Genomic DNA, 19,885 nt, shown 5'->3' on the forward strand with positions numbered 1-19,885 from the left:
CAAGCCCTCTTTTCTTTTTAATTTTTTAAAATTAGCATTAATTTAATCAACATTTTAAATTAACAGTAATTAACATTAATTAACATTAATAAAAAATGTTAATTTATTTATGTTTGAAAGAGAGCGCACAAGCAGGGGAGGGGCAGAGAGACAGAGGGAGGCTCCAGGCTCTGAGCTGTCAGTACAGAGCCTAGTGTGGGGCTTGAACCCACGAACCGTGAGATCATGGCCTGAGCTGAAGTCTGTTGTTTAACTGAGCCACCAAGTGCCCCCAGGCGTAAGCCCTCTTTTAAGTCTTCTAGGGGCACCTGGGTGGCTCGGTTGGTTAAAGCATCTGACTCTTGATTTTGGCTCAGTTTGTGATCTCACAGTTGTGAGATGAAGCCCCATGTGTGGAGTCTGCTTGGGATTCTTTCTCTCTCCTTCTCAAAATAAATAAACATTAAAAACACATTGGGGCGCCTGGGTGGCGCAGTCGGTTAGGCGTCCGACTTCAGCCAGGTCACGATCTCGCGGTCCGTGAGTTCGAGCCCCGCGTCAGGCTCTGGGCTGATGGCTCAGAGCCTGGAGCCTGTTTCCGATTCTGTGTCTCCCTCTCTCTCTGCCCCTCCCCCGTTCATGCTCTGTCTCTCTCTGTCCCAAAAATAAATAAACGTTGAAAAAAAAAAAAATTAAAAAAAAAACAAAAAACACAAGTGAAAGTCTTCCAACTGATTAAGCCAGGCCGTTCAAGAATCTTAATTTTGATTAAGTTAAAAATCAGCTGAATAGGAACTTTGATTACATCTGCAAAATCTCTTCCCAGCAACACCAAGATTAGTGTTTGAATAACTGGGAGAATGTGTATGTGTGCATGCTACAGAATGGGTGCTGCCTCCCTCTGTCCTCTAGTTGTTTTGAGAATATCCTGTGTAGCCCACTGTAGGAGGAAGCATACTAGAAAGAGAATTCAGGGAACTGTGGTTCAGCTAATCCGGGTTAACACTGCCACAAAGCCACCAATGGTGGGAAAATCAATTATTGTATTGTGTTGTAATACTTGTCTTCAGGGCTTGCAAAAGCTGTTTGCCATGGTACTTAATGGCTCCAGATGGCTCTACCTTTTGAATTCCTTTTCCTCCTTGCTCATCAGCCATTACTAGGAGAGGCTCTAGCAGTGGTCCACTCCCTTTCTAACTTGTTCTTTCTGATTTATCATGGGCTTGAAAATCAGGTAGTTAACTTTTGTGAGAAGGGGGCCAGAGAGATTCTCTTGCGAATAAATGTTATGATTGTTTGTATTATATATTGTCCCTTTTATACCTGGTTGTGTTTTCTTAATTTTGAGTGTTTGATAATTGACTTCTAGTTATCTGTTTTTTGATTCTTTTCTATAAATAACATAAGTATTGTAATGTTGTTTTCTGTATTATGTAATCATGTATATATTAAAGTGGCTAAATATTTCAGTGCATGGATTTTATTTAAATGTTATTTGGTTTTAAATTTAAATTTTAATAAATAAAAATAGGGGTGCCTGGATGGCTTAGTCGGTTGTGTCCAGCTTCAGCTCAGGTCATGATCTCGTGGTTGATGAGCTCGAGCCCCGCATCGGGCTCTGCTGACAGCTCAGAGCCTGGAGCCTGCTTCTGATTCTGTGTCTCTCTCCCTCTCTGCCCTGCCCCGACTCATGCTCAGTCTCTCTCTGTCTAAAAATAAAATACACATTAAAAATTTTTTTTAATTTTAATAAATAAAATATAACTTTAATTTTAAATCAACCTAAGTTGGTAAGTAATGTGATCCTTACATTAAAAAAATATTTCCTTGTTTTAGATACTGCTACCAAGAAAACAAATGTTTTATTTTTATTCGTTTTTTTAGCTTTTGTTTTACATTTTTGAGCCTGCTTCCTGCATGTGTAAAATTAACACTTCAGCCCTCTTCCAAAGGATTCAGATTTACTCTGGTAAGTTTCTTATTACTTTAAATACTTAATTCTTGCTGCAACTGATAATTATATTCTTGCTCTGACTGGACTGAGAAATAATACATTCATTTATTTGGTGAGCATGTATTGAGTGTCTGACATACTTAGGTGCTAGGCTGAATGAATAATCAGAATCTTTCAGTTTAACTCAACAATTATTTAACTTCTGCTTTGTATTAGTCAGTGAGGGAATACAAAGAAGAAAAGAGTGGTGACAGACATGTTTAAATAATTATGCTATAAAGCAGATGGTATTAAGGTCTATTACACGTTTAGCGTTGTAATAGTGTGGGAAAGGGAGATACTACTTCGGGGTCAGATTAAGAAAACTTTTTTTAAGTTTATTTATTTATTTTGAGTGAGTGAGAGAGAGAGAGAGAGAGAGAGAGAGAGAGAGAATATCCCAAGCAGGCTCTGTGCTGTCAGCTCAGAGCCCAATACGGGGCTTGCTCTCACAAACTGAGATCACGACCTGAGTCGAAACCAAGAGTTGGATGCTTAACTGACTGAGCCATTCACATGCCCCTGGGGGCAGATTTTAGACAGCTTCTTAGAATAAGTGGGATTGGAGCCAAATTTTGAAAGCTGGGCAAGATTTGAAATAGGAGGAGGTTATATAGCAGAAGAGAATGCAAGGCAGGAGGAAGAGCTTGCAGATACAGAGGCGGGAAAGGATAGGGGATGCTAATAATGGTTATTAAACAATGAAAGGTGTGTGTGTGTGTGTTGAGGTTAGGAGAGGATATAGTGAGAGATAAGAGTCAAAAAGGATCAAACTGGGTAAGACTTTGAATGTTGGATTCAAAAAGTTGGAGTTTGATTTGTGTGCCAAAGGAGCCAAAAGACATCTTTGAGGAGAGTGGACAGATATCTGTTTTAGGAAGATGACTTGTGTTAGTTTGAGGATGAATTGGTTATATTTCCTACAACTTAGGATGTCTCTGAATGGGTTCACAATATCCTCCTTGGCTGTATTTCTGTAGTGTTTAAAATTTTGTTCCTTTGTGCCTTGATCAATAAAATGACATTTTATTTATTTATTATTTTTTAAAGTTTATTTATTGATTTTGAGAGAGAGAGAGAGAGGGAGAGAGACAGCACGAGCAGGGGCGGGGCAGAGAGAGAGGGAGAGAGAAAGTCCCAAGCAGGTTCTGCACTGTCAGTGCAGAGCCTGTCACTGGACTCAGTCTCACCAACTGAGATCATGACCTGAGCCAAAGTCGGACACTTAACTGACTGAGCTACCCAGGCACCCCTATAAAATGACATTTTAAAAATATCTTTTTAAAATACCAAAAAAATTTAGTTTATGAAAACAAAAGTCTTAGTGGACTTCTAAGGAGACAACAATTTAGAAATTATGGTTTCAGTTTGGGGACTGCCACTTATTTACATTGCATTTTGAAAACAAGCCAGCACATAATGGTAAATACTGCAAAAGTATGTATGAGTACCACAGTGTGAAAAGGATGGTTTCATTTCCTCTTTGCTTTTTTATTACCGTTTCATTGACAGCTTCTCTTGTTTCATTCTGAGAGTGAACTCAGCATTGTAAGTCATCGACAGTTAATATTCTATAGGATTTTTAGAACAGAAGGAATCTGGTTAGTAATGCTCTGATGTCTTCAGTAGGCTTAACTTGAAATATTTGCAGGCTTACATGAGATTATGCTATTTTTCTAAGATATAACATACTAATAAAGGTAGATTTCACAGATAAGCAAATGAAATTTCAGAACTTAAGTAACCGTAGCAGTGTTAGAGGTAATTACTTTTAGGATTATAAGCCAGGAAAAACATTTTTTCCCGTATTTTCCTAATTTTTTCTTATTTTCCTAATTCCTATTTCCTAATTTTTCTTATTTTCCTATTTCTGTTTGCTATTTTTTTAAGTTTATTTATTTATTTTGAGAGAGAGAGGGAGGGAGGGAGAAAACATGATTGGGGGAGGGGGAGAGAGACAATCCACTTGGGATTCTGACAGGCTCTGCACTGTCAGCTCAGAGCCTGATGCGGGGCTCAAGCTCACGAACCATGAGATCATGACCTGAGCCTAAATCGAGAGTTGAATGCTTAACCGACTGATCTACCCAGGTGCCGCTGTTTGCTGTGTTTTAATACAAGCCACTATGTTTAAAAAACTAAAAAAGATTTATATTAATGACTTCTGTAATTTTATTTGTGTTGATGTTTTGAATTTTTACTGATTACTTCTGAGAACTTTGAAATCATGTCCCATTATAATTATTTTCAAGTGTATTCCTTTCAGTAAAGATTGAATTATTTCTCAACATAAGTCTGTAATTGAGGTAGTTGATAGTGTGAACACTAATATATCTATAGCAGCAAAGTGATTGTCTTTAATTTATTCAAGTAGTATTTTTCGAATGCCCTCTAATGTGCGAGGAGGTCCTTTTCTAGGTACTGGTGTGTAAGTGAATGGCAGGTAACCTCCCTGTTCTCTTAATTGGGGTTTTTCATGCTAGTGGCAGGAAAGGATAAGCAACAAAATAGATCTGTTAACCAGGAAATATCTGGGAGTGATTAGGATTATTAAGAAAATAGCATTAGGTGAAAAGAGTGCTGATGGATTTGGTTAGATTGAGGTAAGTGACATTTTGAGCCTAGAACTGAATGGCCAGAAGGAGCCATTCACAAGATCTGTGCTCTGACTTGATAAAATGTTTTTCTTTAAAGCATGAACACATTGGCATATTTGGCACATAGACAGGTATGAAATGGCTGGTATGGAGTGAGTGAGGGAGGCAGTAAGAAATAGGCTGGAACAGGAAGGCAGAACCCATATAGGAGTTTGGATTTCATTCTTAGTGTTCATGGGAAGCTACCTGAGGACCTTAAATAGGGAAATTTACATGATCTGGTGTGGTGGCTGAGTGCACAGTGGACTGTGGGAGGCAAGAGTGTAGTTACCAATTAGGAGGCTGTGGCAGGAGTCCAAGAGAAAGATGAGTGTGGCTTAGACCACTCCTCTGCCACCATCAGCAGAGGGCAGTGGAAAGAAGTAGGTAGATAATGTATTTAGAAGGTGGTGTAGATAGGATTTGCTCTGGGTTGGATTTGTGTAGATAGATGTCCAATATGCAGATCATAACCTTCTGAAAATAGATATAGATAATTTTGATTTAAAACCCCAAATAACAAATGATTACTTTATAAAATATTCAATATATTTTATTGAAATGTACATTTTAAAAACACTAAAATAGATTTGTCTTGCTGGTTTTAGATTTTGAACTTCTTGTCCTTCAATGCTTTTTAATTAATTAAATTAAATTAAATTTAATTAAATTTAATTTAATTTAATTGTTAGAGATTCCAAGGGAGGATGAAGGTACGATTGTTGTGTCTGAAGTATTTAGTAGTTTTGTTTATTCATAACTGAGTCTGAATGAACTTGTTTTTGATGGTTAAGTATAGCTGTATAATCATTGTTTTTTAATAAATATTTTACTAAATTTGAATAAAATTATGCATATTAGTGTTGTGTAGGTATTTTCTTTCTAGATAGAAGCTACATTAAGCTTTAAAATTTTACTTAAAATGACTTTATTTAGATTCATATTTAAACTGCTGTTATGATTGACAAGCTGTTATATCTCATTCTTCCCCCTTTTTCCTTAAAGGTTAGCTGTGCACTATCATTCTTTTTATTTTCTTTCCAAGTACATGAAAAGTCCATTCTCTTGGTATCATTGTAAGTAAAAATGTTTCAAGTATGTGTTTTATTTATTTATTATTATATGTTTATAATATATACATAAATTTGTTACCTACATATAATCACCTAAGTGACAAATGTTATGTAGTTGGATAAAATTATTCATAACATTGTATTTTTCCAGAATGATTTCTTACAATTTTACTTCTTTATAAAATATAATATTTTAAATTGAAAAGGCTTCATAGAATTATTACTGACACACTTATTTCTGTCTGTTTCTTCATATATATTTTTTATATGCTAATATAAATATGTCTTCTAAAGAGCTTTTCCTCAGATTGGAGGCTGTTTATCATCTTTGCCTTTTTCATTTCATTCATTTCCACATCTATTCAGTAGCTTTTGTTCTCTGTTCTTTCACCTCTTGAGGGGCTTTCATATGTTGGCTCCGTCCTGTTTCTTTTGTCAAAATCTTTGTTTAGACACAATTGGCCATTCTTAATCAGACTGCTTTGTTTTAAGAGCATTAAAATTTTTTCCTGGTCATCACAGTTCATCATAGATATTGGGTGACAGTGGAGGTATATTATCCCAACATTAAAATAGTGTTTACCCAGAACACATTGGAATACTTGAATCCTGCCCTAGATCAATCCCAGCCTGTGACTCTTCCATGCCTTATCCTGTGTTTGCTAGGTTCCTGTGGAAGAGCCATGGACAGAATAACCAACGACAAATGGAAAAAGTATTGCTTTTGTTAGGTGGAGCTTTGGACTAAGATCTCAGTGCAGAGCTTGCTCTGAGCTGGGCTGACCTATGTGGAAGGCTTCTTTGCTTGAAACAAAACTGTCTCACATCATTGCAGACTAGCAGGACAGCTTAGTGTCATCCTCCAAAGTCTAAACCTGAGTTAGTTCCTACCACTATTAAGTGAGGCTTGGCTGACCCTCCACAAATTCCTGGTGCCAGGTGATGGAACTATGGAAAGGTTTGCTTTTAAATTCCCCAGAATTTCTACCCCATACAAAGGCAGCCCATTCAGTGATCTATAATCTGACCATACATAGTAGCTCTTGGGCCCTGAATTTCTTTTTTTTTAAATTAAAAAAAAAATTTTTTTTTAACATTTATTTTTGAGAGAGAGAGAGGGACAGAGAGAGAGAGAGAGACAGACAGAGCATGAGTGGGGGAGGGGCAGAGAGAGAGGGAGACACAGAGTCCGAAGCAGGCTCCAGGCTCTGAGCTGTCAGCACAGAGCCTGATGCGGGGCTCGAACTCACAGACTGTGAGATCATGACCTGAGCTGAAGTCAGACGCTCAACCGACTAAGCCACCCAGGCGCCCCGGGCCCTGAATTGCTTGGAGTTCCTGCTCTACAGCTGTGCTTATGTCATTTATAACAGTGCATGGCTTTAATGTAATTTTGATAAAATATTTTAAAGTTAGCATTGAAAGTTTTTCTTGACCTGTTCCTAGCTAATCTATCGCTAAACAGATATATCATTCAATAAATGTTCAGTGAGTGCCTACTGGTTGTCAGGTACTGTTCTGCACACTTGGTATGTATCCATGAACAAAACAGACAAAAATTCCTACGTTCTTAGTTTTCATTCTCAAGGACAGACACTAATAAATAAAAATAAGAAATTAAACAGTGTGTGAGAAGGTAATAAAGGCCATGAGGGAGAAATAAAACAGGATAAGGGAAGTTGGGAGTATTGGAGGTGGGGTTACAGGAGAAGTACAGGTTGTAATCTCAATACAGATAGGTAGGCCTCATTGAGGAGATATTTGAGAGGACTGGAGATGATGAGGAAATTAGCTGTGTGGATATTTGGGATAATAACATTCTAGATGAAGAGAACAGCCTGTGTGAAGGTCCTAAGATGGGAGTATGCCTGGTATGTTTAGTGAACAACAGAATGGCCAATGTGGCCAGAATGGGGTGGTCAAGGTAGGGGGTAATAGAAGGTGAAGTTAAAGAGGTAACAGAGGTATAAATTCTATAGGGCCTTGTAGGCCACATTAGGAACTTTGGCTTTTATTCTAAAGGAAGTGGGGAGCCTTGGAAAGGTGTTGGGGAATAAGCATGATCTGACTTGATGTTTTATTTATTTTTATTTTTAAAATATTTTTTAATGTTTATTTATTTTTGAAAGAGAGACAGAATGAGAGCAGGGGAGGGGCAGAGAGAGAGAGGGAGACACAGAGTCCGAAACAGGCTCCAGTCTCTGAGCTGTCAGCACAGAGCCTGATGCGGGGCTCGAACTCACACATCGCGAGATCTTCACCTGAGCCGAAATGAGATGCTTAACTGACTGAGCCATCCAGGCACCCCTGACTTGATGTTTTAAAAGGATCCACTCTACTTGTCAAATTATACACATTAAATATGTGCGATTCTTTGTGTATCAATTATACCTCAATGAAGTTTAAAAAAAAAAAAAAGCATTCTGGCTACAGGTCGTGAATAGATTGTATGGAGCAAGAAAACACAGAAACCACTTAGAAGGCTGTTACCATAATCCAGGTGAGAGGTGGTGGTGATTGGGATCAAGGTAGTTATAGTGGAAGAAGTGAGAAGTGGTCATTGTGGATATATAAATAGAGCCAGAAGGGTTTCTGATGATTTGTATGTAGTATGTGACAGAAAAAGAAAAATGAAAGGTGTGTCAATGGGTTTTGGCTTGGAACTAGGAGGATAGAATAGTGATTGACTGAAGTCGGGAAGAATGCCATTGAAACAGGATTAGGCTAGGTGTACACCTGGTGAGACCAAGTTCAGTGTTGGACAGATCTTTGGATATTGAAGCAGAGATATTGGGTTAGCATTTAGATTTAAGTCTAGGTTGGATATATGAGAGGGGTTTGAGCTAAAGATAGAAATTTAGTAGTTTGTCAGTAGAGAGGACAAAGTCATGAGACTGGATGACATAATCAAAGGAGCGAGTATATATAGAGACAAGAACCAGGGACTGAGTCCTGGGCCACACAATGTTAAGAGGTCTTAGGAGAAGAGGCAAATAGGAATGGTTAGTGATGTAGGATGAAAAACCACAAGGTTGATATCCTGGAAGCTGACTAAAGAAAATATTTAAGGTCATGGGTCACCTATCTTACACCATTGGCAAAAATTAACTTGAAATGGAGTAGAGACTTAAATGTGGGGTGCCTGGATGGCTCAGTCGGTTGAGCATCTGACTCTTGATTTAGGCTCAGGTCATGATTCTAGGATCATGGGATAGAGCCCTGTGTTGGGCTCCATGCTGAGTGTAGTGTCTGCTTAAGATTCTCTCTCCCTCTGCCCCCTGCCCCCAATAATAAAAAAAGACTTAAATGCAAGACCTGAAACCATAAAACTCCTAAAAGAAAACATAGGGAAAAAGCTCCTTGACATTGGTCTTGGCATGATCTTTTGGATATGACACCAAAAACACAAAGAACAAAGGCAAAAATAAATAAGCGGGATGACATCAAAGAAGCTTCTGTATAACAAAGGAAATGAGTAACAAAATGAAAAGGCAGTCTGTGGAATGGGAGAAAATACTTGCAAACCATATACCTGATCAGGAATTAACACCCAAAATATATAAGGAATTCATACAACTCATTAGTAAAAAAAAAACAATTTTATTGAAAATGTTCAAAGGACCTTAATAGATACTTTCCCAAAGAAGATATACAACAGGTACATGAAAAGGTGTTCAGCATCACTAATCATCTGGAAAATGCAAATCAAAACCATAATGAGATATCACTTCACACATGTTAGAATGGTTCTTATCAAACAGACAAGAGAGAACAAGTGCTGGTAAGGATGTGGAGGAAAGGGAACTCTACATTCTTGTTGGGAATGTAAATTGGTATAGCCACCATGGAAAACACTGTAGAAGTCCCTCAAAAAATTAAAATATTACTATATATTTTGTATATTTCAAATAATTTGAATCATACAATATGTGGCTTTTTGTGCCTGATTTCTTTTATGTAAGATTTTCAAGGTTAATCCATGTTGTAGCAGGTATCAATACTCATTTTTATGCCTGAATAATACTGCATCGTATGGATTTACTACATTTTGTTCATCCATGCATCAATTGGTGAACGTTTGAGTTTTCACCTTTTGGTTATTGTGAGTAGTGCCACTATGAACATTCCTGCATATTCGTTTGAACATTTGTTTTCAGTACTCTTTTTTTTTTCAAGTTTATTTGTTTTGGCAGAGAGAGAGAGAGAGCATATGCACACAAGGAGGGGTGGGGCAGAGAGAGGGGGAGAGAGAATCCCAAGTAAGCTCTTTGTTGTCAGCACAGAGAGCCTGATGCAGGGCTCAGTCCCAGGAACCATGAGATCATGACCTGAGTGGAAATCAAGAGTTAGATGCTTAACTGACTGACCCACCCAGGTGCCCCAGTACTCTTGAGTCTATACCCAGGAGTGAGATTTCTGGGTCATATAGTAATTCTATATTCAACTGACGGAGGAACCATGAAACTTCCACAACAGCTATACCATTTTGCATTCCTACCAGTAATGTAATGTATGAGGTTTCCAGTTTCTCTACATCCTTTCCAGCTCTTGTTATTTTCCTTTTTTTCCCCATCCTAGTTGTATGAAGTGGTATTTCATTGTGGTTCTGATTTGCATTTCCCTAATAACTAGTGCTTTTGAGCATTTTTTTAAAGTTTTAAAATCTTTTAAAAGTTTTCTATTTTGATGAAGTTCAATTTATTATTTCTTTTGTTGCTTAGGCTTTGGTGTCAAATCTAACAAACTATTGCCAAATCCAACATAATAAAGACTTAGTCTCATGTTATTTCTAAGAATTTTATGAATTTAGATCTTATATTTAGGTTTTTTATCCATTTTGAATTAATTTTTGTATATGGTATGAGATGGGTTCTTTAGGTGAGTTTTGCTGAAAAGGGGAAAAAAAATAAGAGCAACAGCTGTTAGAGAAAGTAGAGTCAAATGAGGTTTTTTTTTTTTAACATTTATTTTTGTGAGAGAGACAGAGTGAGTGGGGGAGGGGCAGAGAGAGGGAGGGAGAGAGAGAATCCCAAGTAGGCGCTGCACTGTCAGCACAAAGCCCAATTCAGGGCTCAAACCCACAAACTGTGAGATCATGACCTGATCTCACAAGAGTCAGATGCTCGACTGACTGAGCCACCCAGGTACCCGTTTGTTTTAAGATAGGAGAAATCATGGTGTGGGAATGGTCAGTAGAGAGGGAACATTGATGATAGAGGAGGGAGGTAGGAGTTGTTGGAGCAAATTCCTTGGAAAGGGAGGTGGGATAGGACCCAGAGCACAAATGGAACTGGCATTGGACAGATGCATGAGTTTTCATTTTAATAAATAGAGGGAATAGGGTAGATAGGTACAGATGCTGGGGAGAGAGTAGATGTGATGGTGGCATCTGTGAAAGTTCTTTTAATTGCTTCAGTTTTCTCAGTGAAGTGGAAGGCAAGGCCATTGGGCAAGAATGTGTTGGAGCTTTGGGGATTATGAGGAGAGAGAAGGTGTGAATTATTCTAAGGAGACACAGAATGTGAACAGACTAGAGAAATACGTAGTAGGTGTTGGACACACTCGAATATCATGATCATATATTTAAAGTGAAAATAGTGTGGGTAAATGTTTTTCTCAAGAGCAGTTCCTCACTATGGTTGGAATAAGTACAAGTGGAGAGTTGGGCCTTTCCAGGTTTATGGTTTTGTCTAGTGAGGATAATGGGCTTGCTCGGAGCTTACGAGTGAATGCAGGGCGGTATTATAATGATTGACCTTAGAATTTAAACTGCTTGGTTAAGAAGGGGGAAAGACTTCAAAGGAGTGAGGCAAAGTGAAAAGGTGGTAGGAATAATGGATTGAAAGTCTTGATGGGATAAAAGATTGTTTGGAGTTTGGAGTGCTGAAAATGTAGGAGATAGTGGTCAGGATGCAGTTGATGGGTTGTGATTATGGAGGGGTTGCAGTCCTGAGTATGACCCTAAGGTGTAGGGATAAAGATGTGATCACCAGAAGAGAGGAGCTCCAGCAAATGAGAAGTCAGCATGTTGGAAGATCACTTATGTCTATGTAAAAATTGCCAGGAATTAAGATGAGTAGGGTTGTAGAGAGTGACAGTGAGGAGTTGAAATGATTGAGTAATGAGGGAAGTGACCTTGTGGTTGGTGGATGGTAACAAAGATGAGGACTAATAGAGATGAAGCCTGATGACATGAGATTCAAAGGTAGAGATTGGTTGGGCGGAGAGAGGGAGAACTGGTGTGGAAGAAGTGATAAAGACCAAGGATGCTATCTCCCTCTGGGTCCATTTGTTTGAAGGCTGTGGAAACAACAAAACAGGCACAGTTGAGAGGGCAGAGGGACAGCATTTTCCTCAGCGGGAGGGAGCCAAGGTTTGTTTTGAACAAGGTGATAAAGGGAAAGATTCAAAGAGGTTGAGGATGCAGAGGATTTTGGTACTTGATTATAAATATTAAGTACCTTGAGGTCAAGGGCTGAGTTATATTCCTCTTTGTATTCCTTTCAGAGTAGTGCTTATACATAATAAGTTTTCCACAAATGCTTATATTCAGTAAATGAATATTGAATGAATAAATGGGAGTTTTGACCCAGAAAGAGAAATAATGTTTATTGAGCACCTACTATGTGTATATTTTTAACATAAATACATTCTGATTTAAAAAGCATCAAGCAGTGAAACTGAAAGTCCTCTAGTATTTTCTTTTAGTGCAGTAGTTTTCAATTGGTTTGTAACCCTACACTTTACATCTCATATGCTAGTTGATATGGGGGAAAGTCATCCTTCTAAAAAGGAGAATGCTCAAAGCTTCTAAAATAAGGAGACCCAAAACAACTATAACAACAAGTATTGTACACAAGTAATGTATCACAATCACTAGTAAACGTTAGAAACACAGAAATAATCATGTTAAAAAATTAGGTAATACTTGTAAAAGAGTTCTTTCAACTACTTAACAATACAAGTATTATTATTTCCATTTATACATTAGAAAAAAAGGCTAAATTAAGTTCAAAGTCATACAGTAATAATTGGCAGAGATGGGACTAAGACTCAGGTCCTCTTCTACTTGAACATTGCCACAGTAGAATCCAGAAGGTAATGAGACCAGGGTGGGTGGTAAGGTCACAGAGTTGGGACCCATAATCCTAAACACTATAATAAAGTTCCTTTTATTGGCATTATGCTTCCTCTTCCTATACTATTGTTCTTTTCCTGTAGCTGCTTCTTACTTTTTTCCCCTCTTTTCTTTTATTCTACCATTATCAGCTTGTTTCCTCTTGTAAGTTTTATCTCTGTTGTTCTTGCTTCAGTGGCAGAAGATGATCTTGTCTGTTACAACTTTAATTTTTAACTTATATTAGTAATATGTATCATGGAGGATCATACAAAAGAAGTTTGGATACCACTATACTGGGAATGGATTTATTTCCCAAGTAGGATGAAACATGAAAAAACTCTATCTCTGAATGTTTGGATCTGTTTATCTGATCCTTCCTTTAAGCTGCTGTTTGTAGGCTAGAAAAAAAATGTTCCATTAATGGAATATTGAAAGAAGCAGTTTTTCAGTTATTATGAGGAGTAGATACCTTTTCTATGTTTAGACTCACTTAGTTTGGATTGATAGGTATTAAAAAAAATGAATCAGTGATCTATATGGAGACCTTACTGGCTGTTTTTTATTTGTTTGTTTGTTTGTTTAGCTACCCCAAAGATCAGACAGATAAAATGTATTTATATTTTTCACAAGAATTGGAATTCTGTCAGATTAAAATATTTTTTTTTCTTTATCATTTTAGACCAGTCTGCTTAGTTTTAAGTGAAATTCCTTTTATGTCTACCTGGTTTTTACTTGTGTCAACATTTAGGTAAGTCAAACCAATATTCATACAGTATTTTCAGTATACTTCTTATAAACTCATTTAAAGCTTTTTTCAGAGTGATGTGGTTTGAACTGGCAATTCTCTTTTGATGTTTTTTCTGTTTTTCCCTTACAGTATGCTACCTCTTCTACTGAAGGATGAACTCCTAATGCCCTTAGTTGTGACAACGATTGCATTTTTTATAGCTTGTGCAACTTCCTTTTCAATATTTGAAAAGACTTCTGAAGAAGAACTTCAGTTGAAATCCTTTTCCCTTTCTGTTAGGAAATATCTTCCATGTTTTACATTTCTTTCCAGAATTATACAATATTTGGTAAGTTGTTCAGATTTTAAAGAATGGTACTTAGCATGGCACTATTTAAAAAAAAATGTAATACCTTTTTTCTTTTATAGCTTTTTTGAGATATAACTCACATATTCACCTATAAAGTCCACCCATTTAAAGTATGCAATTCACTGGTTTTACGTATGTACGTAGAGTTGTACAACCATGACCATAACCTAATTTTACACTATCTCTATCACCCCAAAAACGAACCCTGTTCCCATTAGCAGCCATTTTCCATTCCACCCTAATCTCCAGCCTTGGACAGCCAGTAATCTACTTTCTGTACCTATATATTTGCCTATCTGGACATTTCATATTAAGTGGAATGTATTATTCTGCTAGGGCTGCCATAGCAAAATACCACAGACCAGGTGGCTGACGCAACAGAAATTTATTTTCTTACAGTTCTAGAGGCTAGAAGTCCAAAATCAAGGTGCCTCATCAAGGTTTCTGGTGAGGTCTCTCTTTCTGGATTATAGGCAACCCTGCTGTGTCCTTATGTGGCTGCTTCTTTGTGTGGGTGTGTAGAGACTTTGGTGTTTCTTCCTCTTCTTTTTATTTATTATTTTTTAAAAATTTATTTAAAAAAATGTTTTTTCTCTTCCTCTTCTTATAAGGACACTGGTCCTGTCAAATTGGGGTCCCACCCTTATGACCTCATTTAGGCTTCCTAAAGTTTGTGATTCCAAATGTAGTCACATTGGGGTTGGGGCTGCAACATGAATTTTGCCGGGACATAGTTCAGTCCATAACATGGAATCATAAAAAATATAGTCTTTTGTGACTGGCTACTTTCACTTAGCATAACGTTTTTGAGGTTCATCTGTGTTGTAGCATGTATCAGTACTTCATTATTTTTTATTTCCATACTATATTTCATTTTAATAGATACAGCACATTTTGTTTATTCATCAGTTGATGGGCATTAGGTTGATCCCACTTTTTGGTTGTTGTGAATAATGCTGCTGTGAAGGTTTGTGTATAAATTTATCAGCATATTGTTTTCATTTCCCTTGAATGTACCCTTAGGAGTGGTAGTTCTGTGTTTACTATTTTGAGAAACTGTTGGCCAAAGTGCTACGTGATTTTACATTCCCACCAGCAATATATGCCGGTTCTAATTTCTCCATATTCATGATGGTACTTGTTACTGTCTTTTTTATTATAGCTGTCCTGGTGGGAGTGAAGTCTCAGGGAGGTTTTGATTTGTATTTTCCTAGTTACTAATTATGTTGAGCATCTTTTTATTTGCTTATTGGCCATTTGTATATCTTCTTTGAAGAAATGCTTATTCAAATACTTTGCCCATTTTTAATTGGGTTGCCTTTTTATTTTTGAGTTGTAAGAGTTCTTTATACATTCTTGATACAGGTCCCTTACTAGATATGACTTGCAAATATTTTTTTCATAATCTGTAGGTTCCTCCTTCACTTGTTAATGGTATTGTTTCCAGCATGAAAGTTTTTTTGATTTTTATGAAGTCCAGTATGTCTATTTCTTTGTTTTTTGTTGTTGTTATATTTTGTTTTTTTTTTTTAAAGTAAGCTCTGTTTCCCTCCTGGGGTTTGAACTCACGACCCTGGGTTCAAGCGTTGCATGCTCTACTGACTGAGTCAGCCAGATGCCCTGTGCTTTTGATGTCTTATCTAAGAAACCATTGTGTAAAGGTCATGATTTACCCTTATGTTTTCTTTTGAGAGTTTTATTTTTATCTTGAGGGGGCACCTGGCTAGCTCAGTTGGAGGAGTGTGTAACTATTTTCATTTTTATTATTTTTTTTTTTACAAAAACAACTTCAGTTTATTCTTTAGTTCAAAACAAAACAAAACAAAACAAATCACTTGACAGGCTTAGCTCTCTAGGAGATCTTTATATGGCAAAGTACAGGTTTAAAAAAAATCCACAAAAGCCTGAAATTTTATCCTATGGCTATTGCAACTAGGTGTATTTAGAGGACCTTTATTTTGTTTAATAGCAATTATATTGAAGTTCAACACAAAATTCACCTTTTTAAGGTGTATAATTCAGTGTCTTTTAGTATTATGCACAGAGTTGTGTAATCATTATCACTATCTAGTATTAGGACATTTCATCACTCCAAAAATAAACCCTGTACCCATTAGCAGTTGCTTTCTGCCCCTTCTCCCCAACCCCTGACATACTACTTTTGTGTGTATGGATTTGCCTATTCTGGATATTTCATATAAATGGAATCATATGAAATGTGGTCTTTTGTGACTGGTTCCTTTCACTGGGCATGTTTTCAGGGTTCAACTATGTTGTAGCATGTATCAATACTTCATTACTTTTTATGGCTAAAAAATATTCAGTTATATGGATACACCACAATTTCTTTATCCATTCATCAGTTGATGGATATTTGGGCTCTTTCTACCTTTTGGTTACTATGACTAATAGCTGTGAACATCCATGTATAGGTTTTTGTGTGGTGATATGTCTTCAGATACCTTGAGGATATTCCTAGAAGTAGAATTGCTAGTTATCCTATGTTCAACATTTTGAGAAGCTGTCAGGCTGTCTTCCAAGGTTTGCATACCATTTTACAATCCCATCAGCAGTGTTATAAGGGTTCCAGTATCTCCACATCCTCACTGACACTTGTTACTGTCTTTTTATTTTAATCACCCTAATGCATTCAAGGTAGTATCTCCTTGTGGTTTTGATTTGCATTTTTCTTTTCTTTTTTTTACATTTACATCCAAATTATTTAGCATATAGTGCAACAGTGATTTCAGGAGTAGATTCCTTAATGCCCCTTACCCATTTAGCCCATCCCCCCTCCCACAACCCCTCCAGTAACCCTCTGTTTGGTCTCCATATTTAAGAGTCTCTTAACGCTTTTGTCCCCCTCCCTGTTTTTATATTATTTTTGTTTCCCTTCCCTTATGTTCATCTGTTTTGTCTCTTAAAGTCCTCATATGAGTGAAGTCATATGATATTTGTCTTTCTGTGACTAATTTCGCTTAGCATAATACCCTCCAGTTCCATCCACGTAGTTGCAAATGGCAAGATTTCATTCTTTTTGATTGCTGAGTAATACTCCATTTATATATATACCACATCTTCTTTATCCATTCATCCATCGATGGACATTTGGGCTTTTTCCATACTTTGGCTATTGTTGATAGTGCTGCTATAAACATTGGGGTGTACGTGTCCCTTCGAAACAGCACACCTGTATCCTTTGGATAATTACCTAGTAGTGCAATTGCTGGGTCATAGGGTAGTTCTAGTTTTCATTTTTTAAGGAACCTCCATACTGTTTTCCAGAGTGACTACACCAGCTTGCATTCCCAGAGGAGTAACTCTTGATCTCAGGGTCGTGAGTTTGAGCTCCACATTGGGTGTAGAGATTACTTAACAAAAAAATCTTAAAAGAAATGTTTTAATTTTAGGTCACTGATTCTCTTTGAGTTAATTTTCGTATATGTTGTAAGGTAGGAGTCCAACTTTATTCAGTTGTTCCAGCACCGATGAATTGTGTTGGTACCTTTGTTGAAAATCAACTGATCCATGGGGAGCCTGGGTGGCTCAGTCAGTTAAGTGGCTGACTTCAGCTCAGGTCATGATCTCGCAGTCTGTGAGTTCAAGCCCCACGTCGGGCTCTGTGCTGACAGCTCAGAGCCTGGAGCCTGCTTCTGATTCTGTGTCTCCCTCTCTCTCTGCCCCTTGCCTGTTTGCTCTCTGTCTCTTTCTCTCAAAAATAATAAACATTTAAAAAGTTTAAAAAATAATTAAAAAAAAAAAAAGAAAATCAACTGATCCTAAATATAAGGATCCTAAAAATCAATTGATCCTAAATCAATCCTATTCCACAGATACATATGTGTATCATTATGCCAATACTACACTGTCTTCATTACTATAGCTCTGTAGTTAGTTTTAAAATTCAGAACATGAGCCCTCCAACTTTGTTTTTTCTCATGATTGTTTTAGCTATTTTATGTTCCATATTATTTTTTGCATCAGCTTGTCAATTTCTCCAAAAGCCCAGCTGAGATTTTGATAAGGATTATTTTGATTCTGTATATCAATTTGTGGAATATTGCCATCTTAATAAGATTTAGTCTTCCAAATCCATGAACATAGTATACATTCCCATTAATTTAGAAAATCTGTAATTTTCTTCAACAGTGTACAGGTCTTATGTACTTATGTTAAATTTCTTTCTAAGTATTCTTTATGATGTTTTTCTAAATGGAATTGTTTTCTTAATTTTGTTTTTATAATGTTCATTACTACTGTATACAGATACACTTGACTTTAAAAAAAATTTTTTTTAACGTTTATTTATTTTTGAAAGAGAAAGAGTGCAAGCAGGGGGTGGGGGGGGGGGCGGGGGTGAGGGGCAGAGAGAGAGGGAGACACAGAATCCAAAGTAGGCTCCAGGCTCTAAGCTGTCAGTATGGAGTCCGACACAGGACTCGAACCCACAAACTACAAGATCGTGACCTGAGCCAAAATCAAGAGTTGTACACTTTAACCAACTGAGCCACCCAGGCGCCCCTGGTGTTCTGTTTTCTATTTCATTGATTTGATTCTAATTTTATTCTTTCTCATGCTGCCTTTGGTTTGGTTTACTCTTTATCTAGTTTCTTAAATTTCAAATTTAGGTGATTGATTTAAAAATTTTCTTCCATTTTTATAGAGGCATTCAAACCTGTAAATTCTACTATGTCACATTAAGCCAGCTTTCCATAAATTTCGACATTTGCTTTTCTGTTGAGTTAAAAATATAGTCCATTTCCATTGTGATTTCTTCTTTGGTTCATGAATTACTTAGAAACTTGTTCAGTTTCCAAATATTTGGGGATTTCCCAGATTTCTTCCTGTTTTTGTATTCTCATTTAATTCCAATGTGTTTATGGAGTGCCTGGGTGGCTCAGTTGGTCAACTGACTTTGGCTCAGGTCATGATCTCACGGTTCGTGAGTTCAAGCCCCGCATTGGGCTCCATGCTGACAGGTCAGAGCCTAGAGCCTGCTTCGGATTCTGTGTCACCCTGTTTCTTTGCCCCTCCCCTGCTCTCACTCTGTCTCTCAAAAATAAGCAAACATTAAAAAATTTTTAAAAATTTCAATGTATTTAGAGAACATACTTGTATTATCTCAGTGTTTTCAAATGTATCAACTGTGTTTTATGTTGGTTTTTCCTGTTTTTGAGGGGTATTTTTGCTAGAAATGGAATTGTCTTTTTCTTTCAGCAATTTGAATGTCATCCATCTTACTGCCTTGTGGCCTCAATGTTTTCTGATGAGAAGTCAGCTGTTAATCTTACTAAGGATAGCTTGTATGCATATTTTTAGATGCTTATTATATGTCCATTTGAATATGAGTCTGGAGTTTAGGGGAGAGAGGTCCAGGCTGGATGAGCTCACAAAGGTGTGAGTACAGAAGACGACTAAGTACTGAGTCTTGGGATACTACAGTACATAGAGGTAGGGGACATAAGGAGCCATCAGAGTTGTCTGAGAAGGATTAACTGGTGGAGGATTAACAGTAGGAGAGTATGGTGTTATGGAAGTCAAGTGAAGGAAGTATGTCAGGGAGATGGGAGTAATGTGCTATTTCAGATGCTGTTGAGAGATCAAATAAGGTGATAAGAAATAACCAGTGGAAGTCATTATGGATCTTTGATCAGGGCAGTTTCATTGGAGCAACTGAGGTGAAAGTCTAATTGGTGTGGATTTACTAATGAAATGGGAGGAGAATTGGATGCATTAAGTTATAGGCAACTCCTTTGGGAAACTTTGCTGTAAATAGGAGCAAATGGGGTAATAGCTAGAGTTTGTTTAAAATGGAAGGAATTTTAGCATGTCCCCTAACACTGATTCTTCAACCAGCCCTGTATTTCTTAAGTTTGAAACTTTAAATTTGATTATTTCAATTCAGAAGTTAGAAATTTTCACTTTACACTAAGATTGACTCAGGGGATTTTCCCTTTGGAGGGTATTTGTAGCCGTTTATACCTGTC

At 37.1% G+C, this 19,885-nt stretch overlaps 1 protein-coding gene across 5 annotated transcripts in view; it reads left to right on the forward strand.

The window, feature by feature from the left end:
• Positions 1 to 19,885, forward strand: part of ALG6 (ALG6 alpha-1,3-glucosyltransferase) — a 65,971-nt gene that overhangs the window by 44,010 nt on the left and 2,076 nt on the right. For all 5 annotated transcript variants that reach the window (XM_086717180.1, XM_086717178.1, XM_086717179.1 and 2 more), the window contains 4 exons: positions 1,864 to 1,948; positions 5,614 to 5,684; positions 13,481 to 13,549; positions 13,679 to 13,877. In XM_086717180.1, the coding sequence (XP_086573306.1) occupies positions 1,864 to 1,948; positions 5,614 to 5,684; positions 13,481 to 13,549; positions 13,679 to 13,877 (424 nt within the window). The remainder of the gene's footprint in view (positions 1 to 1,863; positions 1,949 to 5,613; positions 5,685 to 13,480; positions 13,550 to 13,678; positions 13,878 to 19,885) is intronic.

The sequence above is a fragment of the Puma concolor genome, chromosome C1 (genome assembly GCF_028749965.1).
Source record: "Puma concolor isolate L17-30 chromosome C1, mPumCon1.1.hap2, whole genome shotgun sequence".
Classification (NCBI taxonomy): domain Eukaryota; kingdom Metazoa; phylum Chordata; class Mammalia; order Carnivora; family Felidae; genus Puma; species Puma concolor.